Below are 25,095 nucleotides of genomic sequence, written 5' to 3' on the forward strand. Positions count from 1 at the left end.
TATGGCCTTTCAGAGTAAACAGTTCAGGAGATTGACTAAATGTTATAAAAATCAAACTTGTTGCATACTACCTCTTTCAAGCTAAATTAGGCCTTAGTATTCTGGGATTCTGAACAAAAACAAGATTCACCCTAACTGTCTACCATACATGAGGAAATAAACTGAAGTCTTATCTTTGTCAACTTCCATTGCTGAAATGACCTTTTGTTTTGTTTTAAAGCCTGATCTCCTGCGAAGTTTTTCGGGACATCCCAGTTCTGACAAGGTGTTTTGTTTATGTGCAAGTATAAGCTTTCTCTTCAGATGCAGAACCCAAGATACCTGCAGGCTTCTAGGTCTGGAAACACCACAGTTACCAGGCACACTGATAATGTCACATTACTTCCTAACCCTCTCCCTGAAAAGGCTCTGCAATCTGTTGCCTTAGTCCATCTCAGAACAACCGGCTCACGAAACAGTGTTCGCTGACATCATTATCCCCTTCTCAAGGGATCTGCTGGAGCCTATCCCACTAAACGTACTTAAGTGAGTTTTCTCTTCCAAGACCCAATAAGGTCTTCCTCTGGTCTTTACCCTTGGAATTAATCAAACCAGGGTATCTTAACATTTATTGGCAAACGTGTTCCTAAAAACCCCTCTAATGAATTACAATCTAGGCATAGAGAGCAATGTCCAGCAGCTCAGAGAATTTAAGTAGCTAATTCAGCCTTCTTTGCCCACTCACTGTTTTTTGGGGCAAAACATTCAGTCTTGCTTCATTTAGGTCTCTTTACTGACATAAGGGATATGAGGAGCAAAATGGTATAATTTTCCCCACGGCTGTACAGAAAACAGTTGGGAAAATTACTGCTCACACTTGCAGCCATCTATACCCCATCTTGTTCTCTACACATTTAAGAAGAGTTATTGTCAGGGATTCTGGAGCTTGAGGCGGACCTATTCACTTCTCTGTTTCATCACTTCCAAGGCTGAAATCAAAATCCACCAAAGGAGAACTTTTTCTAGAAATAACTGTTAATTCTTCCACTGGTTTTTTTTTTTCCCTCCTAAGATTTTATTTATTTATTTGACAGAGAGAGACACAGTGAGACAGCGAGCACAAGCAGGGGGAGTGAGGGAGGGAGAAGCAGGCTTCCTGCTGAGCAAGGAGCCTGATGCAGGACTCGATCCCAAGACTTTGTGATCATGATCTGAGCTGAAGGCAGATGCTTAATGAATGAGCTACCTAGGCTTCCCTCTTCGGTATTTTTTAAAGAGGAATTTATGTGAAATAATTTTTGATTCACATTTCTCTTATTTTTGTAATTTCCTAAGTGGATTTCTAATGTGCAAGTTCTTCTATATATTTTGTATAGTATGTCTTATTCCTTTGTGTTTTCTATAGTGTGTCCAAGAAAAAAAAATTAAGTCATTCTATTTTTAAGAATTGTAGGAAGACTACAATTAAAATATATAGTCTTACGATGCTTTTAATGCTCATGCTTTCTCCCTTTTCATTCAGTTTTATAAGCTTATGTACTTCAGAAGTTTGACCACAACCTAAAGCTTTAGGCTTAGGTGTGATGTTAAAAGTTAAATGTCTTTAGTAGTTAACTAAATTACTCTTGATAATTCAAGATGAGAGATGAGGCCAAACTGTAATGGATAGAAGAATTTGGAAATAAGTGTTTCAGGGCAGCTTTAACAAAAGGAGCATCTATTTCCTCAAACATCACACTGGATGAACAGACCAGAAATTGCTAATTTTATTTAGTATATTACTGATTAATGCTCTTAAGCTGAAACATTTTTCATTAAAATGGCTCATTTACTTCTGTTATAATTATCAGAGGTCATAGAGTGTACGAAGAATGAAATCTTGTAGATGCTTTTATCTGCTTTTAACTTCTAACCACCTGCACAAGAGAATGCCTTTTGATGGACAGAGCTGGTGTAATCAGCCCCATTTCTTAAAAAGAAACTGTTGGCGGTGGGAGATGACGTCATTGTCAGGATTCCACTGGGAAGAACACAGCTCATCTGTGAGAACCAAAGATACTAACTGGTTTTCCTGAATGGAGTCTTGTAGAACAAGGGAAAAATGAACTCAAGAGTACAGACCTTCAGAATAAGTAACTGCTAAACTCTAGAAAGCAAGTAAATATACCCTTTTGTAAAAAAAAAATTGAAGTACAATGGACACACAAGGGCCTACAGAACAGTGATTTGACACATCTATAGGTTACGCTGTGCTCACCGCCATTGTAGCTACCATTGGTCTCCACACAACACTATCCCGGTCCCACTGACTGACTATTCCCTACGCTCGACCTTTCATCCCTGTGACGTATTCATTCCATCACTGGAAGCATGTGTCTCCCACTCCCTTCAGCCATTTTGCCCAACCCCTAACCTCCTCTCCTCTGGCAACCACCAGTCTGTTCTCTGTAAGTCGGTGTACCTTTAACCAAGAGTTCTTCCTCATTTTCAGGCGCCCGGTCCACATGTCTGTCAGCAGCATTTGGGTGCAAGTATGCGAAACGAAGGGCCGCAATCTTCCAGACGCGGCCAGCTTCAGACAGGTAGAGTTGCTCCAGTTCTTGAGTTCATAGGTCAACAGTTTCATGGCCATTCTTTCATTCTGCTTGAAGGCCTTCTCCAGCACATCCAGGGCGAGCTGGCCAAACTGTCTGTGATGACACAGCGGTGAGAGGCAAAAAAAATGCAGGTCAGAGTCCCAGAAACACTTAAAAAGATTAGCTATAGCCTCAGCAAAGAGCAATACAAAAGAATGAACAACAACATACGCCTCAGACTACAGAGGCCATTTCAAAGTGGTTGCTGCTCAGGAAATGAGCGTTCTCCCTTTGCAGGAGGGTTTACACTGCAGCCTACGGAATTTGGTTTACACCAGGAGTGACTGAGCTATCTACCCATGGGGAGAAGCCTCTCCACACCACAAAACAGGCTACATATAGCTTGGTTTGGGGCTCCCTGACAAGACCAGTAGAGGATTTTTTGACAGAATGGACTGTTCAATACTGAATAAGGAATTAAGGGCAATCGTGGGGCCAACTTTTTTTTTTTTTTAATATTCTAGAAAATACGTAGATGACTTAAGTAACAAGCTAGACATGGAGATATTTCCTGGGAGGTTTTTTTCTCTAAAAAGTAGACACTTACTCTAGGACTTTTAAATTCACAATTATACATGAGCTTCTGTGAACTCTAGCTCCCCTTCTCTATTACAATGCTTGAGTTTTCAAAGTTTTCCAACTTTTCTATCTTTTGACATCAAGCTCTGGTTCTTTGGTACATAACATATTTATTTATTTTTCTGCCTGAGAGGTACTAAAAGTAAGTAAGTTTTCATATAGCATAGCATCAAAGGGTTTGAGAGTTGGAAGGGACTTTCAAAATCATTAAGTGAACCTTCTGTGTGAGGAAACTAGAGTCCCAAAATCTGGCCAGCTGAGTTGCCCAATTAGTAAACAGCTGTACGAGGACGGAAGCCAGGTCTCCTGACTGGAGGGCTACCTCTCTTCCCTTTACTCCACAAAGCTCCTTGAAATACCTAAAGACCACTAGTTGTAGGAGGGCCTAGGAAATGCTGTCAGCAAGTCCACACATCTTACAAGTTCTAAGGCAAGGGAGATAAAAGTGTCTAACCATTCTAAGAACTGTCGATGTTTAGTATGAAGTGAAGAGAGAACTCCTACTTTGAGTAATTTTTCAGCTCTTCTGAGGCATCATCCATCATGTTGCTCTCCTTAGCTTCGTGGGCCATGGCTCGGTAGAGTTTATAGGCAATCACTGCCTTGACCGTGGCCTCCTCTCCATGCTGCCAGAAGAACATGGCCATCTTCTGTCTTTTCATTAGCACAGCCCAAACCAGCAGGTCATTGTAAGGGTAAATAAAGCCAGTAGACTCAGGGTCATCTGATACATTTTGTTCTTCTTTTGACTTCCTCCTTGATTTATGAAGGACTATAGACTTTTCCTGTTGGAAAATAAAATAGGAAAGGGTTCTCAAGGAGTCAGATGCATGGTATTTGACCTAATGAAACATATCCGGTATCCTAAGAATATTTTTTAAATCTGAGAAAAGAGATGGAAATAACAATACAACTTTATAAATCGGAAACCAAAATTTTGGCCTTTTAAGTGATCTATTTCTTGCTGTGTCTGATAGATCCTGGGTCCATAAGCTGAGATACCCTGTGTTCATTCAGCACAACTTAAAACACTACACCTTTGGGATAGACCTAGTAACTACATGAGAATTTTCAATGTCTCAAGGAAATGGGTTGAAATAACATATTGGATAGATGAGAAGTATTAAAAAAAAAGTTCTAACCTCACTTTATAAACAAATAATCTTTCCCTTAGAAAAATGTCACTAGCATTACCAAAGTGCATCCAGACTGATTGGCTTTATACTGATCGGCTGGTTGGCTTTAAGTTTCCTTTCCTTTATTCCAATTATAATCCTCTAGGAATAGTAGTATGTAATAACGCAATACTCTTCACCATGTAAACTAACCCTTTACAGCTCATCTCAACTATGAGCTGTACGTTCTTCTATATCACTATGTATGTATTTCTATTTCAATATTCATCATATGGCAATATGGTTATTACTTTGGGGGAGGTCATTTCTCCATCATCATTATACCTTCTCCCCCCACCAGCATCCCAAATTCAACCAAGCACCCAAGCACCTGGTAAGTAATAGGATTCGATAATCCTTTTAATAAAAGGGGATAAGAGAGAAAATTATACATTTCCTCTATTTCTATAAATAAAAGGAAATTTTATTCATTGCTGGTGATCAAGGATAATTTTATAAAATATCCTTTCATCCTAGGAACTATGGAAAGCAAACCTCTTTCAGCCAACATGGGTATCATTTATATAGAAACTCCTGAGCAAACGCATTCATCCCCAGAGGAAAGTGGGACTGAGGTACTATGAGGAGAAGTGGATTAACGACATTGTTCACATTACTCCCTTGTTGTTACACTGCTGACCTGCACACATCTGTTTAGGGTACTTCTAACTGACCTGTTTGTAGCTCTTTTCTCCAACTTTAAATTGAAGAAATGGTCTAGTCTGCAAGAACAATTTTATTTTCACATCTAAAAAGAAGTAAGTGGTACCTTGAATTTGTAAGGCTGGGCAGTTCTAATGAACTGGGAATGAAGTGTGCTTTCTGCAGATTCTTTTCTATTTCCTGCGGGGCGTCTTCGGTGAAGAGGGGCCTGGGAAAGGCTTTGAGCAAAACTGGTCACTCGCTGGCAGGTGTTATTTTATTTTTAAAATAAAACAAAAAGGGAAAAAAAGATTATCATGGTAACAATGAACATTTCATTTCCAGACAGCAATGAAAACAAAATATAATATCGTGTCCTACCAAGTATCCCAAGTTTCTGTCTCTAGCCCATGATTAGTATTTAATTACTCGCCCAACAAAAGCCTCTCATGATCTCCTCCTTATTAAGCACACTGTTATTTCCTAACATCCTAGAGAACATACTCTTTTGTTCCCTATTATATATCTGCATTCCTTCTCTATGTGGAAATTCCATTAAAGATCAATGGATTTTCTATACCTGGAACAAGTTCAGAATAGGCAATAAAGATTCACAGTTCTGATAAGAAAAAGTTCCCATTCACAAACAACTCCAAGGTTAAGTTAGAAAGTTATGGAACTTCTCCAGACGTTATGCAGCACCACTGGAATTCCAGGGATTAGGCCCAATAACAACATAATTTATTGCTTATCAGCATGAAACTTGCATCAATGAGAAAATAAAAGAAGCATTCTTAAAGGGGCTGGTATAAAATGGATGATACCATGGTCTTTGAGATACTTCATTTATTTATTTTTCGAAATAAGAAGGCATCAAACAGACTACCGCTTTATTTCAACTTCCAACACCAAGAACAAAACTGATTAGTCCAAGACAAACAAACAGCAACAATCATTTGCCACCTCCTGCTAATACTTAATATGTTGTCCCAAAGCAGTGGCTTATTTTTGCTATCCTCAGGAAAAGGACCAGGCTGACGGCGAAGTATTCTGTCTCTTTAATCCACATCATGAGCGTTTTTTCCTTGCGTGTCTACATAGTCAACATAGTAAGTCTGTCCCAAGAAATTAGGACCATCAGAGGACCCAGAAATCTCATACAAACCAGGGGAACTGAAAGACCAAAAGGGTTTCCCATATTCATCCCACAGAGTTATTATGGCCATACAGAACAACTCTTTATACAGCCTTTGAAAATACTAGTTCTCCAAGAGAGGCCATCTTTTCCAGTAAGAGGTAGTTTTCTGTGTTATTTTTAAAACTTACAACAACAAGCTTCGCATATCCATTTTCAATGTATCCTTTCTTGGTAAAGAGATGGAGAAATGTGCCACACAGGTAGAACATTCCACAGCTATGCAAATCAGCACGGAGTTGGTGGCCACGCAATCCATATTCTGGGTTGTCATCCACAAGGGGGGGTATGAGGAGGTAGCTCAAAGGGGATGGTGGCTGAGCCTAACGTGCTCTTTTCCACAAAGTGATGGAAATGAAGATTTGCTGTAACAAAAGCCCATTCTTCCTCCTCCTTCCACAGCCCCACCAGGAGGCCTGGGTGTAAGCAGAAGATCCCAAGGAGTCTGTCCCGGCCAATCATGGTGGATCCAGCCAAGTTACTCAGGTTTTATTTTGCAATTCAACAATGCCACTGAGGTCCATTTTTGGGAGGGGGTTTTAGACTGGTCCATAACAACTGGTGTCATAGCACACAAATCTAAGGTTGACAATGTGGCTAGCTATGGCCAGTTCTGGCCGTACCACATAATCGTCACTGAAAAATCATTTATGGAGAGGTCAACGCCCTCCATGATGGATTCTTTTCCACTTTTTTCTTTCACCATAATTACCCACCGTGAACCAGATATTCTGAGGGCCTCTTTGGTTTGAACTACACGGCCTGTGGAAGGGTTGACCAGCTGGAGAACCTGAGCTAGCGTGGCTTTTGCAAAAGCTCTTCATTTTCTGAGAGATTCTTTCTTCCCATACCCAGCTTCTTTACCCTCAACCGATAGTAAGTTCATAGATTCAGCGGTCTTCTCTGCTTAAGCAATTTTCCAGTTAGATCTTTTAGGTGAAAAAGCAGTTGAAGAGATTGTGATCCAGTTAAAATGGTCATTGGCCAGATGATAAAACCCCCTAGTCATGCATCCAGTATGCCGCAGGGTCCTAGCATCCAAGTGGGAAAAGATCCTTGGCAAAATTTCTGAAGGCACACGATCCAGAGACACAGAAAGGTTAGCGGAGTACTTCTCACAGCACTCTCCCCGCCTCACACACTGCCTCATGGTAGCACGGCCTGCGGCACATCTGAGGCCTGGTTCCTTTCTGAACCCAGCAACTGAGGGCCTCCCTGGGGATCCCCCGGGGCTGCACGACCCCATGGGTTCAGCACCAAATGCGGTGCCTGGAAGCCACGTCAGTGCTGCCCAAGCTCTTGTATTTACACATTTATTTTCATTTGCATTTTATGGATATGAATTACACAAAGAAGTGATGGATCCTGGCTTCTAAAAAGTCATACTCAAATTATTATTATGATTGTTGTAATACAGAATTAATAGCCTCATCAGAAGAGATCGTACTATTATTAACAGTTATGTTGTACCCTCTATGTACCAGGAATGTAGGTTTTCCAGGTATTATTTAATCCTTTTGAAAAATTTATGAGTTATTATTATCCCCATTTTATAGATAAGGAATGTGACACACAGAGAGGTTAAGCTTCTACTCAAGACTTCATAACTACTAATGAGCAAAACTAATACTCCATCCCAAATCCTTCTGACTCCAAACCATGTATTTATAACTGCTATGACCTAACTTATTACGAGACTTCACTAATAAACTCTACTCCTTCCCTAGAAAACAGTCAGAGAAATGGGTAGTAATTCACGCCATTTCAGAAGGAAAAAAAAGCACGAGGGGTACTTGCCTAGCAAACTCCCCACTGGGCTATAGCAAGGGCGCAGTCTGTCCTCACACCTGTCACGGGTAACCTCACAGCAAGATATATTTGGTTTTAGTGAAGGAACGGACACCTCACGTGCATCTCTATGCCTCTGAAGTCTTTACAAACATCATTTTCTCTGTGAGATTTGAGTTTCTTTTGTTTTGTTCTTTTATTTCTTAAAGACAAGTTAGGCTTTCACATCACCCGATTCTTTATATTCTGGACTTTTCTGTGATCTGCAACCACCTTTCCAGTCTTAGCCTTCACAACCTTCTAGCACACTGATGGCCACAAAGGCCCCCCCCTTGTCACTGCAAAAACGTAACCCGAGGTCCAGAGCACTGCGCCTTTCACTGCTGCTGTTCTTCTCTCAACCCCAGATGCCCAAACTCTGCTCTCTAACACGTCCATTATCCTTCAAGAAGAAAGGCTCTCTTGGAAAACAAGCGATGTTTTCTCAGCTAACCAACCAGGGAGCAACTCTGACTTTGCATTCCTAGACTTTCAAAATTTTGATGGAAAATGGAATATTTTTACATAGTACTTTCTGCATGCATTTTCCAACATAACCTCCTCTACACCCCTGTCCCAAGTTTGTCGTCTCCGGGTTACAGACTAGTATGAGTTTATAGATGGAAGCCCATTAGGCTTTTGTCTTCTACATTTTCACAAGGAAAGAAAAGAACTGGTCCTCTCTCCCTCAAATCTTTCTCAAGACTTTACTTCTATGCTAATATAGCACACGCTGTATCCTGTTCTGTGTGATGGCTAGTTATACATAAACCTTTATAATGAATAAGATTTTATTTACAAATAGAATGAATAAGATTTTATTTTTTCATTTATTTTTTCATTTTTTAATTTATTCATTTTATAATGAATAAGATTTATTCATAAATCTGTTTCCTCTGAGAGTTTCTGAACTCCTGGTCTTCATGCTCATGCTAAGTCAGCACTGTAATTTACATGTGGCAGAGACTCAGCGAATGTCGAAAAATATATACGTCCATTTTAGAAGCTATTCCCATCTGAACTTCCTAAGCCACTTTTCTAAAAGTCTAACTCCTAGATATCCCATAGTTTATGAGGGTACTTATCAATTGTGGTACCTTGTGTTTTCTGTAGAGGTTGTTGTAGAGGGCTCTGAAGCTTTTTCTAGTGTAGCTGCTGCGATATGCTCCGCCGATGAGGTACTCGATTACCAATCCAATGTCAATCAGTGTTATTCTGTAGCCTGAGAGAAGGGCATGCTGAAACAAAACCATGTAACGCGTTGTAACTTTCAGTTCCCGTTCTGTGTCTCCTTTGCCATCTGTTAGAACATAACCCAATCATCTGCAAAGAGGCAGACTCATACTTTTCAAGCATGTTTACAAACTGATCGATTCATGTGACCAACCACTGATACAGTCTGCTTGTTCAGAGGGGAAAAAAACTAGTCTTAATGTGTTTTTAATTTCACAGATACCAAGTGTGTGCTTATATCTGCTCATTCAACACTCGTTTTTCTCTTTCTTTCATGCATACATGCATACATACACTTATACTAAAACACACTTAAATATAGTATAAAAGATTGTTTTTAACTGGAAATTATAGAACTATTACAACAGAAGTAAAATCATTGGAGAATATTGCCAAAATGTGCCATTTTGATATACTGATTATTTTAAATAAAAGTTATTTGAGAGACAGCCCATAGAAGAAGGACACTCAGATCCTCTTCTGTTCCCCAAAAGCAGGAAATAACTCCCCCATGTGAAAGGTACCACCCTGTCCCGGGAGGTAAAGAGACATCCTAATCACCAGAGACGGGAAATTTAGAGCAGAGAAGGTTGTATAAGCGACCCTCGTTACTTTTTACTAATTTACTACCCCAGTCGAAATTCTGTTTAGAATTCCTTACTAATTGAAGTGCCAATGTTAAGTTTTGTCTTGTCAATTCTTCACAGATCTATTGTCTCTTTGTCTGAAAAGTGTAAAAATTCCCCACCTTGGTCATTTCTTGAGGTCTCAATTTCATCATTGGGCCTCTATCTGCACACAATAAAACTCTTGTGATTTTTTTCTCCTATTAATCTATCTCATATAAAATTTAATTCTTAGGTTAGCTGGAAGAACCATAGACTGAGGAAAATTTCTTCCTCCCCTTCAATATACTGAATGTAAGTGATTCAAAATTAACATTGGCTTAGAACTTCCATCTCTCTATTGAATTGGCTATAGCACTTTGCACTGTGTTGACTACATCATACACAAAATGAGAATATGGAAGGAGGTAGAACAAAAGGAAATAAGAAACATGGTATGGCAGAACAAAATAAAATCAAAATATGAGGCTGTGCCAAAACAAATGTTACGGTTGATTAGAGGGCTGAGTAGCAGATTTCCAAGTACATGAGTCTTAGTCTAAATGAAGGTAACTGACCACTTAAAAACCTGCCTTACTACCTCTTCATAATCATTACTTCCAACTACCATTCACAGTACATTCTTTCATTAAAGTATAATGGACATATAATATCCTATTAGTTTCAGGTGTATATCATAGTGATTTAATATTTTTATACATTATGATAAGTCTAGTTACTATCTGTTGCCATACAAAGTTATTACAATACTATTGACTATATTCCTTATGCTATCCACTACATCCCCATGACTTCTTTATTGTCTAACTGGGAGTTTATACCTCTTAATCTTACCCTTCACCTATTAAGGTTATTACATTAATTCATATATGAATAAATGCAAATACATGCATAATTTACTTTTTTTAAGGAACACCAAAACTAATGCTCTTAGTTGCTACTAGTTAAAAGCATATTTAACCTATTCTATTCCTTTTTCTTCAGTTTACTGTAGAGGAATCAAAGTTCAAGGAAATAATCTAAAGAAAATCATCTTGATCTGGCATAAATCATGCAAACTAAATTTACATCAGCATGGATACTTTTGCTTACTTCTAATTTGCCAACTAAATGTCTTCCTCTGTGGCCTTTTATTCTGGCTCTCCCACCAAGTCAACACAGCCAGAATGCCCACACTCTCTCCATCAAGATACCACACTTTCAAGAAATGAGCAAGTACTCTTAAAGTGTGCCATGGATGGAGTTTAATCATGGGGACAAAAAACATCTCTTCTAGTTTTCTGCAGATGTGAATAGAAGTTCTTGGTGATTAAAAGAGAAGCAATTAAAGCATAAGAGATGGTTAAAGGTTTAGTAACTAATAGAAGATGATTTGATTTTAAGTCTGATTTAACTCAAAGTTCAGTGAAAGCACCATGAGCAAAATATGAGCAAGGGTACAGAGTCGTAGGACTCATCCTGGCTCCCTAGAACAATGCTCAGACTCACAAAAGGAGGTAGGGTCCCCAAGCCATCACTCAGAGTCAAAACAATAACAAAAAACAATGAAAATCACATATCAGTCCTCTAATTAACATTTCAGGACAAGAAAATGTCTTTATTTTCAGCAAGTATTATTATCTTTGGAAATACTGTTGTATCATGTTGAGGTAAAGTTCTGATTGAAAGTTTTATATGTCCCTGATTCATATTTTATAAGAGAAAATAATTATTAGTTAATGCCACTTACATGGTGGATCAAATCTTTAAAAATATAAAATAAATTACAAGTAAAAAAACTTAAGATACGGTTTGGTGATGAAATTGCTCAAACTCCTAGGCAAAGAGGGTAGGTAACTCACTAGAAAATCCAAATTGACATTTTACAAAGCAAAATCTGGCAACACCTCAATCACAGAGCTAAAACAATAAACAAAGAAATTTGCACACATTCATAATTAGGTTACCTGTTTTACATCTCGGACAAGATGATGCAAGAGCATATTAGTGGGTCCTTGTTTCTATAATAGGGAAAGAAAAATTTATTCCTTTTAATTACCATATGCTAGGGGGAAAATATTTTATTTCAGAATGTATAAATAAACCAGAATACTGAAAATTTTCTTCAACATCTTTAGTAATAAGGTTTACCTCAATTAATTATAAGTTATTTCTAGGAGAAGATATAATTAGAAATATTTTTCAAAATAAGATGTAAAATGTGTGTGTGTATACACATGTAGGTAGTAAAAACAATGTTTTTCAAGAGACAAAAATAAATTTTAAGTAATTTATAACTATCCTTTATCATATATAAACTACACTATTACAAACCCCATCCATCACACAATTACATTCCATCAACAATTACTTATTGAACACTCTATGTTCAATTCAGCTTTTGAGGGAGTCAATGAAGAATGTAAGTACTTTGTTCAAAGTTTTTACAGTCTAATTGAAGAGGGGGGGACTTACATGAAAAAATAATTACGAAGATGTGTGCTTGGAAAGAGTTGCAAAAAAATTTGTACCATAGGAATAGATCACTGTAAACTGGAGTATTCAAACAGAGCTTGAAGAGGGCTTTAAAGAAAGGGTAAGATTCAAAGAACAAGGAAGGACACTGCAAGAAGGGCACTTGGCTTGAGGAATTAGTGCTTTTACAATGAGTAAGCTGGTCTGGTTTCAATAAAGGGTCTGCATAGGAAAGTTGCAGGAATAGAATTTTAACAGTGGCTATATGTCGAGATGCTTCCAACAATTCAATAAAAGCAATTTGTTCTTATTTACATCACTGGCTTTAATTATGATCTTCCTGTTGTGTTTTCTTAACTTGGTTTGTTTCTACTCTTTGTATGATAAAATGGATTTGGTAAGAATGTTTGTCCTCTGGTTGAGAAATCAGTCTCTAAACAATCTTTGTATGTCAATATTCAAGAAGACTTGAACATTCAATATTTAGCTTCAGCTAAATATTAAGCTAATTAATAAATGAATCTTAAGGGAGGTGACTGATGGAATGTTCCAGTACTCACTGTGTTATAGAGCTCCTCCAGTCGGGGGATGGTAAGAAAGCGATGGAGGTTCACTCCATATTCTATTAAGAGCTTCACAAAATCCACTCGATCCATCACTAAGGCATCTAACATTGCTTGTTCCAGTGCACCAGCCTTCAGAAGGTAGAAATAAATAAGAGAGATAATTAAGAAAGTAACAATCATAAAATACAGTCTTACTAAGAAATGTTCAGGACCTGATGGAAGAAATAACAAAAAGTGAACTTAAAGGCATAAAAGATACTTGCAGAAATAAATCCGTTCTTGTACCAGAGACAGATAATTGTAAAGATCTCATTGCTTCCCACATTCATGTATAGGTTTAATGCAATTCTAAAAAAAAATTCAAGGTTTCTTTTGTTGTTGTTCTTTTAACTTGGCATATTTATATTTAGACTATACCCAGTTTCTAAACATATAAGGGAAATTGAACATGCTCATTTACTTCTACTCTGACCTAAAATTTCAGTAAAATAATTGTAAAAGGATTTTTTAAAAGAAATGAATCCACAAAAACAAGCGGGTCCTGAGTGTCGTATTTTGGAAGTTGGAAAGCAGATGGTCAAGTGGTAATTGGCTTAACCGTCCCCCAGAAAACTAGAAGATGAAAGTCCCCAGAAACTGAAACTAGAAAAAGCTGAGAACCAAACAAATCTATGCCACAGAATTCTGGCAGCTTCAGGGTGAAATAAATGTATACATACTGAATCCCTAATGTTGAGACCTTCCTATTCATCTTCCCCCATTTGACTTCCATTAACACTAGCAGCAAGGTTTTACCTTATCCAGGTAGGGGATTAGAGGATTCTTTTCAGTAAAGGGACTAAGAGAAAAAGCAGGATTATGCTGTCATCTCTGGTCCCCACCCCCCAACAAATGGAGGCCACATCACTCCTCTGTGAAGCTCAAACCTACAGTAAAGTCTCACCTACAGGCTCCAAATTTCTAAAGAGCTTTCTCTCCTCCACTCTTAAATAAAAAGTCCAGAAAAAACACACCACAAAACATTAATCAGTAAGACTCAGACAATGCAAGAAGAAGAAAACTTCGAAAGAACTGTCATTAATATTCTCAGTGAAATAAGATATTACATTCAGGATTCTTTAAAAAAAATTTGCTCACAGAAATTAATAGTATGTTACCAGAAACCAAAAGCTCCATATAAGGCATGAAAATTAAAGTTGAAGAAATCAACAAAAGAAAAATACGGAAGATAAAAGGAAAAAGATAAGATTAGAGGAGCAGTCCTTAGGTCCAACATTTAAATGCTATGACTTCCAGAAAGAAAACAGAAAACAGGAAGGTAATTTCCCAGCATGGAAACCCATAATTCCTAAGCTGAAAGCATGTGCCCAGCATAATGGATATAAAGACTCATAATAGCACACAGCATTGTGAAATCTCAAAACATGGAAAGATATTTGTTTGAACTTCCAGAGAGGGGAAAAAAAAAATGGTCCAAACAAACAAAAAATCAGAAAAGTTGAATGCTAGCAGCTAACCATTCAAAATTCTTCAGGTAAATTAGTTCTGATCTTTAACTGAAATACATCCAAACATGTAAGTTCTCAAAATGTTTATCTTCCATGTTTCCTTCCTCAGAAAGCTACTAAGGATGCACCCCATTAAAATAAAGGAGTAAACCAGGGAAGAAGATGACACGGGATAAAGAAAGCGGGGTTTCTAACACAGGAGAGGGGCAAAGGGAATCTCCAATATGATGACGGTAGATCTCAGGATGACAGCCCAAAATCAGGAACAGCAGGCAACCAGTCCAGATTGTAGCAGTGAGGACAGGACCACAGATAGAAATGTTGAGAGGACTCTAAAATGAATGAATCAGAAAACAGCAATATGACTTGCTATTTAAAACTATGGAGATTTATACATGCCAATACAATCCAAAAATGTCAAAAATACTTTACTCTTGTAATTAGCAGGGCAGGGAACTACTGTTATTTTAGTTTTCTTTTAGTACCATTAGATGTTTTAACCAATATGCATGTATTATACCTGGGGTATAGTCACAATTGCAATCTTTAAAAATGGAATGTTAACAGTGATTACCATTACCACTGTAAGTAACTTTCTTCTTTCTGCTCTTCTCTGTTTTCACTTATAAGTACATATCACACTTTAATGCAAAAATAGGAAGAGCTTCAAGTTTTAAATAACAATATAAAAATACAGCTATATAAAAAAATAAATAAAATATCCTTCCATTCTGTCCTTCTCCCAACTTCATTTGCCAGTTTCAATTAGGCTGCAGAGCCTGAGGGGGAAAAAATGACTTTAGGGAGGCAAAGTTGATGAGAGAAATGTCTCAGGCATCTGTGGGAACCCAGCTACACAGAAGCTACCTCCACACACCTCCCAAACCAATCTATCTATCCTCCAATTTTTTTCTTTTGAGCCGCCCGTCCAACAAGCCAACACAAAATATTTTTCCCAAATAACTTCATCTTCACTCTACCTTCCAATGTTGTCCATAAATCAGGATGTGTTTCTTGGCTATGTCCATTCTGTCCCAAGTCATCGCCAGATTTAATTGTTCTGATGCTGTTAAATTTGTGCCTAGTTTAAAAGAAGGGATCATATATTTAAAATATCAACATGGGAAAAAAAAAAAACAATTTCCATGGAACATGAAAAGAGAAAATGTGGAAGAGATGTAACCCTCTTCAGACACTCACCCTTGAGCAGAGCTGTTAGGATTGCTAAATCAAGGTCTTGAGACTCCTCGGAATCAGCATCAAATATGGTAATCTGTAACAGTTGAAAAGTAGGAAGCCATACATTTTGGGAACTAGTAAAGAAATGTTTCCTAAAAGTCCCCACAAAATGTTCTCTACAGCTAATGAGTTGAGAAACTTGAGAATCTTCTTGATTACTCTCCCTTTTTACTTTACAGAAAACTTTTTAAATAGGGTAATGGAGAATTGTGAACCCTCAGTGGGGGAAAAAAAAAACCCCAAGAAATCCATGGGATTTCTTACATGGAATACAGGAAACACATGGTAATACATTACTACACTGAATTTACCAAGTACAGGCTAGAATGAAAAGAAACTCATTGTCAATTCCTAATGATAATGAAAAAAAAAACAAAACATTCCTTTTGAAGAGATACCATAGGACATCCTTCTGCTCACCTTACCTTAGAGACTAAGATTTTTGCTTGTTAATCAGAGATGAGTCCTCAAGGATTCATCGTAAAACAAGTGAGGCAATTACAATGTGCCCAATAAACAAGTAGAAAGAGCAGGACAGACAGTCTTCACAATGTACACATTGTGAAATGCGTAGTGCCTCCTGCCTCCTGCCATGATACTAATTTTTGAAAGACAATTTTTGTAAGACGAATAAGGCTTTTGTTTATGATTGTAAAAGTGCCTGGTGGCTCAATTGATTGGTTGAGTGCGTAACTCTTGGTTTTGGCTCAGGTAATGATCTCAGGGTCTAAGATCAAGCCCTGTGTGGGGCTCCATGCTCAGCGCAGAATCTGCTCACGATTCTCTCTCCCTCTGCCCCCCTTCTGCTCAAATAAATAAATAAAAAGAAAAAAAAAGTTTGCCTGTTGTTAATGAAATGTTAATAAATGTATCTGTCTAAGTAAAAATATGTTTTATATAGTAAAGGGAACTCTTCAACACAAAGAGCCATGTCTGGCAAGCCCAGATACACTACTAACTAGCCAGTCTGAGGGAAACATCTTAAGGCCACTGAATCTCAGATTTCTTATCCACAAGGTGAGAAGAACCCACTAAATAATCTCCAAGGTCCCATAAAGGTAGAAAAACTATGCTTCCACAATTCAGGTACTGGTTCCCTCCAACTAACCACCCCTCTATGTGCATGAATAAAATCAATTGTCAATTATGCAGGAGCTGAGGACCTAATTCCTTAGATGGGCAAACCCTTCAGCACCTACTCTAGTCCCCTCTTGATCATTACACCCTTCATTACTCTCTTTGATGGGAAGACACAAATATAAGGGTGATCTCTTTAAGATGTTGATTTCTTATTGATTTCTGTGGTTCATTTCTTATTGATTTCTGAAGTATCAAATGTAGTAGACCATATACAGGATTTCAACTCTTAGCCCATGTATCTGTTCAACCATTCTGTAACTTCATGACTTGGGGCAAATCACTTAAATTCTCTAGGTTGCAGCTTTGGCATCTCTGAAACTGGAATAAACAATTACTGCCATACTGAACTCACTCATGGGGCCACTTCAAGGTGAAAAAAATATATCTGAAGAAAGTTGTTAACTGTAGACATGGCTGTTATTTTTGTTGTTATTGGGTCCACTGAAGCTAAGTGTTTATCACTATGTTTAACCATGCTTTCTCTAGCCCGAACTGGTTCATTTGTTTATTTTTGTGCTTGTTTATTTTTTTTTTTTTTTTGAGGCCAAGTGGTTAAGTATTACCAAAATCTTGAATGATGTGGTCTAGCCTTTGAAATCTGGAAAGATCACTATGAATCATGACATATTGGCATATTTACTAGAATTGTTGGCTTCATCTCATCTAAGTCATTGATCAAAATTTTGATCAAAGTACCCTAAAAACCTAAAATCTTTTCCTGAATCTACATTATGTTGACAGCCCCTATTTTGCAGCCTCCATTTTCTGTCCCAGAGTATAATCTCAGACTTCCCATTGTTCATTGCATCCCTAAAGATCTCCTGCAGGATGTACTTGGATGTTCTGATACAGTCATCTAAGCCAGCAGACAGGACTTCACATGGAGCTGTTCTTTTACCCTCTGACAATATTTAGTTGTGATCATCACTAAATATGGTCATTTTTCTGTAATACTGGTACCCTGAGTTTTGTTGTTGTTGTTGTTTTCCTAACTGCAGTCTGAAATTTGAAGCATTTTGGGGAGGTGGTCACAGGAGGGAATAAAAAGCCAAGTTTACTCAACTAAGGGTCAAACTTCTACAGAGTTATATACAATCAGATTAAAATTAAAAACTCCTTATTTTGGGGGCACCTGGCTGGCTCAGGTGGAAGAGCATTGATCTTGACCTCAAGATTCTTGATTTCGGGGTCATGAGTTCAAGTCCCACATTGGTGTAGAGATTACTTGAAACTATAAAATAAAATCTTAAAAAAAAAAACAAAACACCTTATTTTTAGGAGGAAGCAAGATGGCAGAGGAGTAAGAGACTGAAATAGCATTAGGTCCCAGGAGTTCAGCTAGGTAGTTATCAAACCATTCCCAACACCTACAAACTCAACAGGAGATGAAGAGAAGAAGAGCAGCAATTCTAGGAACAGAAAATCTACCACTTTCTAGAAGGGAGGACATGTGGAGAAGTGAATGTGAAGTGACAGGAAGATAAACCGTGAGCAGACAGCTGGCTCCTGGCAAGCAGTGGAGCACAACATCAGAATTTTTAGAAGTCCACTTCACTGAGGGATGTTGCTTCAGTGGCTAAGCGTGGGGGGCGCCCTCATGGGGACAGTGTGGTCTCAGGACCCATGGGGTCACAGAAAGACCGGGGATGTCTGAGTTTGGCAGAGCTCCCAGGTATTGCAATGGGGAGGCCGGCTACAGAGACGGAGCCAAAGAGTGGGTTCTCAGCTCAGGGTTACCTTAAACCATGATCTGAGGCACAGCCCAGCCACTGCTCTTCGAGCAGGGACCTCACAAGTGGCAGATCCGGAGAGACCCCCTTCCTTCTCCTCCAGGAGAAGTGGCATGCAAGCGTGTGGCAGGAATCTGCTGGGTTTGGAGACTCCAAACAGGGCCGTGCACCAGAGATAGAAATGCTCGGTCACAGGCTCGGTGAGCACAGACCATGGCCAGAGACCAGGGAGATGGGAGGGAGTGACTGCTTTTTTTCTGAGGGTGCACTGAAGAGTGGGGCCCTGAGCACTCGACTCCTCCAGGCCAGAGATTGGGAGGTTACCATCTTCATTCCCGTCCTCCAAAGCTCTCCAGAAAGCATTCAGGGAACAAAATCTCCGAGACTGAACCCAAGCAGATTACTGAGCCTGGCCCCTGGCAAGGGCGGTGCAATTCCACCTCGGGCAAAGACATTTGAAAATCACTGCAACAGGCCCCGCCCCCAGAAGATCAGCAAGAACATCCAGCCAAGACCAAGTTTACCTATCAACGAGAACTGCGGAAATCCAGAGCTAGGGGAAAGCAACACATAGAATTCATGGCTTTTTCTCATGATCTTTTAGTCCTGCTAAGTTAAATTTAAAAAAAATTTTTTTCTTATTCTATTTTTTTAACTTTTCCTCTTCCCTCTTTTAATGTTCTTTTTAACTATTATCAATACCTTTTAAAAACAACTTTTAAAAATTTAATTGTTATAGTCATATTTTATCCCTTCATTGTATTTAACCTTATTTTTTGTATAAGTTCTTTTTCTTTAAAATGTTGGGATACAATTTCTTCTAACAGATCAAAATGTACCCAAATCTAGCTCCAGAATGATCACATTCTCTCCTTTTTTTTTCTTCTTTTTCCAACTAACTTATAGCAATTCTTTTTAAAATCTTTTTAAATTTTCATCTTTACAATCATATTCTATCCCTTCATTGTGTTAACTCTTATTTTTGCATACATATACATTTTTTTTCTTTCTTTAAAATTTTGGGAGTTTCTTCTAAGAGACCAGAATACATCTACTCACCAATCTAACATATATATATATACATATATGTATATATATATATTAGTTTTTATTTTTCCCCTTTTATCTCCCCCCAGTTTCAAGTCTCTTCTAATTTGGTTAGTGTATATTTTCCTGGGGTCTTTGTAAACCTATTAGTATTTCACTCTCTCATTCATGTATTCTTATCTGGATAAAATGACAAGGCAGAAATACTCACCACCAAAAAAAAGAACAAGAGGTAGTACCAATGGCTAGGGACCTAATCAATACGGACATTGGTAATGTTAGAACTATAGTTCAGAATGATGATTATCGAGGTGCTAGCTGGGTTCAAAAAAGGCATGGAAGATATTAGAGAATCTCTTTCTGGAGAAATCAAATCCCTTTCTGGAGAAATAAAAGAATTAAAATCTAACCAAGTTGAAATTTTAAAAAGCTTTAATGAGGTGCAATAAAAAATGGAGGCTCTTACTGCTACGATAAATGAGGCAGAAGAGATAATTAGTGATATAGAAGAACAAATGATGGAGAATAAAGAAGCTGAACAAAAGAGAGTCAACTACTGGACCATGAGCAGAGAATCTGAGAGATAAGTGATACCATAAGACGAAACAATAGTAGAATAATTGGGAACCTAGAAGAAGAGAGAGAGGGGTAGAAGGTATATTGGAGCAAATTATAATAGAGAAGTATCCTAATATGACAAAGGGGACAAGTATCAACATCCAGGAGTCACAGAGAACCACCCTTAAAATCAGTAAAAATACGTTCATAACCCATCATCTAATAGTAAAACTTACAAATCTTAGCAACAAAGAGAAAATCCTGAAAGCAGCTCGGGACAAGAAGTCTGTAACATACAATGGTACAAATAGCAGTCTGACAGCAGACTTATCCACAGAGACTTGGCAGGCCAGAAAGGACTGATGACTGGCATGATATATTCAGAGCACTAAATGAGAAAAATATGCAGCCAAGAATACTATATCCAGCTAGGCTATCATTGAAAATAGAAGGAGAGATAAAAATCTTCTAAGACAAACAAAAACTAAAAGAATTTGCAAACACCAAGCCAGCCCTACAGGAAATATTGAAAGGGGTCCTCTAAGCAGAAAGCGAGCCTAAAAGTAACATACCAGAGAGGAACAGAGACAATATACAGTAACAGTCAGCTTACAGGCAATACAATGGCACTAAATTCATATCTTTCAATAGTTATCCTGAATGTAAATGCCCCAATCAAAAGACATAGGGTATTAGAATGGATAAAAAAACAAAATCCATCAATATGCTATCTACAAGAAACTCATTTTAGACCCAAAGACACCTCCAGATTTAAAGTGAGGGGGTGGAAAACTATTTACCATGCTAATGGAGATCAAAAGAAAGTTGGGGTAGCAATTCTTATATCAGATAAATTAGATTTTATGCCAATGACTATAATAAGAGATGAGGAAGGACACTTTATCATACTTAAAGGGTCTGTCCAACAAGATCTAACAATTTTAAATATCTATGTCCCTAACAAGGGAGCAGCCAATTATATAAACCAATTAAAAACAAAATCAAAGAAACACACTGAAAATAATACAATAATAGTAGAGGACTTTAACACCCCCTTCACTGAACTGGACAGATCATCTAAGCAAAAGATTAACAAGGAAATAAAGGCCTTAAATGACACACTGGACCAGATGGACATCACAGATATATTAAGAACATTCCATTCCAAAGCAACAGATACACATCTTCTCACATGGAACATTTTCCTGAATGTATCCTGGGTCACAAATCAGGTGTCAACTGGTACCAAAATATTGGGATCATTCCGTGCATATTTTCAGACCACAATGCTCTGAAGCTAGAACTCAATCACAAGAGGAAAGTTGAAAAGAACTCAAATACATGGAGGCTAAAGAGCATCCTACTAAGTAATGGATGGGTCAACCAGGAAATTAAAGAAGAATTGAAAAAATTCATGGGAACAAATGAAAATGAAAACACAACTGTTCAAAATCTTTGCGACACAGCAAAGGTGGTCTTGAGAGCAAAGTATATAGCGATACAAGCCTTTCTCAATAAACAAGAATGGTCTCAAGTACACAACCTAACCCTACACCTAAAAGAGCTGGAAAAAGAACAGCAAAGAAAGCCTAAACTCAGCAGGAGACGAGAAATCATAAAGATCAGAGCAGAAATCAATGAAATAGAAACCAAAAGAACAGTAGAACAAATCAACAAAACTAGGAGCTGGTTCTTTGGAAGAATTAGTAAGATTGATAAACCACTGGGCAGACTTATCAAAAAGAAAAGAGAAAGAACCTAAACCAATAAAATCATGCATGGAAGAGGAGAAATCACAACAAACACCAAAGAATACAAACAATTATAAGAACATATTACGAGCAACTCTACACCAGCAAATTTGACAATCTGGAAGAAATGGATGCATTCCTAGAGACATATAAACTATCAAAACTGAACCAAGAAGAAACAGAAAACCTGAACAGACCCATAACCCATTAGGAGATTGAAGCAGTCATCAAAAATCTCCCAACAAACAAGAGCCTGGGCCAGACGGCTTCCCAGGGGACTTCTACCAAACATTTAAAGAAGAATACCTATTCTCCCGAAACTGTTCCAAAAAATAGAAATGGAAGGAAAACTTCCAAACTCATTTTATGAGGGCAGCATTACCTTGATCCCAAAACCAGATTGGGTTTAAAAAGGAGAATTTAAAAAGGAGAATTACAGACCAATATCCTTGATGAACACGGATGCAAAAATTCTCACGAAAATACTAGCCAAAAGATCCAACATCTAAAGGATTACTCCCCACAACCAAGTGGGATTTATTCCTGGGCTGCAAGGTTGGTTCCACATCCACAAATCAATCAATGTGATACAACACATTAACAAAACAAAGAACAAGAACCATATGATACTCTCAGGACTCCTAGGTGGCTCAGGTCATGATCCTGGGATTGAGTTCCACATCCAGCTCCTGGCTCAGCAGGGAGCCTGCTTCTCCCTCCCACTCTGCCTGCTGCTCTCCCTGCTTGGACTCTCCGTCTCTGTTAAATGAGTAAATAAAATCTTTAAAAATGAAAACAAAAAGCCATATGATACACTCAATAGATGCTGAAAAAGCATTTGACAAAGTACAGCATCCTTTCTTGATCAAAACTCTTCAAACTGTAGGGAGAGAGGGAACATACCTCAATACCATCAAAGCCATCTATGAAAAAACCCACAGCAAATATCATTCTCAATGGGGAAAAACTGAGAGCTTTCCCCCAAGGTCAGGAACATGGGAGAGATGTCCACTATCACCACTGCTATTCAACATAGTACTAGAAATCCTAGCCTCAGCAATCAGACAACAAAAAGATAAAAAGCACCCAAATCGGCAAAGAAGAAGTCAAACTCTCACTCTTTGCAGATGATATGGTACTTTATGTGGAAAATGAAAGACTCCACTCCAAAACTTCTAGAACTCAGAAAGGAATTCAGTAAAGTGTCAGGATATAAAATCAGTGCTCAGAAATCAGTTGCATTTCTATACACCAACAACAAGAAAGAAGAAAGAGAAATTAAGGAGTTGATCCCATTTACAACTGCACCCAAAACCATAAGATACATAGGATTAAACCTAACCAAAGAGGCAAAGAATCTGTACTCAGAAAACTATAAAGTACTCATGAAAGAAAGTGAGGAAGACACAAAGAAATGGAAAAATGTTCCATGCTCATGAACTGGAAAAACAAATATTGTGAAAATGTCTATGCTACCTAAGGCAATCTACATGTTTAATGCAATCCCTACCAAAATACCATCAATTTTTTTCAAAGAAATCGAACAAATAATCCTAAAATTTTTATGCAACCAGAAAAGACCTCGAATAGCAAGAGGAATGTTGAAAAAGAAAGCCAAGGTTGGTGGCATCACAATTCCAGACTTCAAGCTCTATTACAAAGTGGTCATCATCAAGACAGTATGGTACTGGCACAAAACAGACAAATAGATAAGTGGAACAGAATAGAGAGCCCAAAAATAGACCATCAACTCTATGGTCAACTAATCTTTGACAAAGCAGGAAAGAATGTCCAACGGAAAAAAGACAGTCTCTTCAACAAATGGTGTTGGGAAAAGTGGATAGCCACAGGCAGAAAAAATGAAACTGGACCATTTCCTTACACCACACACAAAAATAGACCCAGAATGGATGAAAGACCACAATGTGAGAAAGGAATCCATCCAAACCCTTGAGGAGAACACAGGCAGCAACCTCTTTGGCCTCAACTGCTACAACTTCTTCCTAGAAACATCGCCAAAGGCAAGGGAAGCAAGGGCAAAAATGAACTATTGGGACTTCATCAAGATTGAAAGCTTTTGCACAGCAAAGGAAACAAAGCCAAAAGACAACTGACAGAATAGGAGAAGATATCTGCAAACAACCTATCAGATAAAGGACTAGAATCCAAAATCTATAAAGAACTTATCAAACTCAACACCCAAAGAACAAATAATCCAATCAAGAAATGGGCAGAGGACATGAACAGACATTTCTGCAAAGAAGACATCCAAATGGCCAACAGACACATGAAAAAGTGCTCCACATCACTCGATATCAGGGAAATACAAATCGAAACCACAGTGAGATACCACCTCACACCAGTCAGAATGGCTAAAATTAACAAGTTAGGAAATGACAGATGCTGGTGAGGATGCAGAGAAAGGGGAGCCCTCCTACACTGTTGGTGGGAATGCAAGCTGGTACAACCACTCTGGAAAACAGTATGGAGGTTCCTCAAAAAGTTGAAAATAGAGCTACCCTACGACCCAGCAATTGCACTACTGGGTATTTACCCTAAAGATAACAAATGTAGTGATCCGAAGGGGCATGTGCACCTGAATGTTTATAGCAGCAATGTCCACAACAGCCGAATTATGGAAAGAACCTAGATGCCTATCAACAGATGAATGGATAAAGAAGATGTGGTGTATATATATATATGTATGTATGTATGTATATATACATACATACATACAATGGAATACTATGCATCCATCAAAAGAAATGAAATCTTGCCATTTGCAAAGATGTGGATGGAACCAAAGGGTATTATACTGAGTTAAATAAGTCAATCAGAGCAAGACAATTATCATATCATCTCCCTGATATGAGGAATTTGAGAGGCAGGGCAGGGGGTTGTGGGGGGGTAGGGAAGGAAAAAATGAAACAAGATGGGATCAGGAGGGAGACAAACCATAAGAGGCTCTTAATCTCAGGAAACAAACTGAGGGTTGCTGGGGGGATTAGGGGGAGGGATAGGGTGGCTGGGTGCTGGACATTGGGAGGGTATGTGCTATGGTGAGTGCTGTGAAATGTGTAAGCCTGATGATCCACACACCTGTACCCCTGGGGCAAATAATACATTATATGTTAATAAAAATAATTTTTTAAAATAAATGATTTTAAAAGTCCTTATTTTTCAAAGTTGTGGAAACAGATATTATGATTG

The 25,095-nt window shown here is 38.2% G+C and overlaps 1 protein-coding gene across 5 annotated transcripts in view; it reads right to left on the bottom strand.

Moving 5' to 3' along the window:
• The window catches only part of TRPM6 (transient receptor potential cation channel subfamily M member 6), a 159,473-nt gene that overhangs the window by 64,769 nt on the left and 69,609 nt on the right, over positions 1 to 25,095 (bottom strand). For all 5 annotated transcript variants that reach the window (XM_032866643.1, XM_032866642.1, XM_032866645.1 and 2 more), the window contains exons 10-17: positions 15,621 to 15,693; positions 15,401 to 15,501; positions 12,907 to 13,041; positions 11,839 to 11,892; positions 9,131 to 9,271; positions 5,139 to 5,273; positions 3,699 to 3,979; positions 2,441 to 2,669 (exon numbers count right to left, since the gene is read on the bottom strand). In XM_032866643.1, the coding sequence (XP_032722534.1) occupies positions 2,441 to 2,669; positions 3,699 to 3,979; positions 5,139 to 5,273; positions 9,131 to 9,271; positions 11,839 to 11,892; positions 12,907 to 13,041; positions 15,401 to 15,501; positions 15,621 to 15,693 (1,149 nt within the window). The remainder of the gene's footprint in view (positions 1 to 2,440; positions 2,670 to 3,698; positions 3,980 to 5,138; positions 5,274 to 9,130; positions 9,272 to 11,838; positions 11,893 to 12,906; positions 13,042 to 15,400; positions 15,502 to 15,620; positions 15,694 to 25,095) is intronic.

This window comes from Lontra canadensis, unplaced genomic scaffold, assembly GCF_010015895.1.
Source record: "Lontra canadensis isolate GAN:19392208 unplaced genomic scaffold, GSC_riverotter_1.0 scaffold31, whole genome shotgun sequence".
Classification (NCBI taxonomy): domain Eukaryota; kingdom Metazoa; phylum Chordata; class Mammalia; order Carnivora; family Mustelidae; genus Lontra; species Lontra canadensis.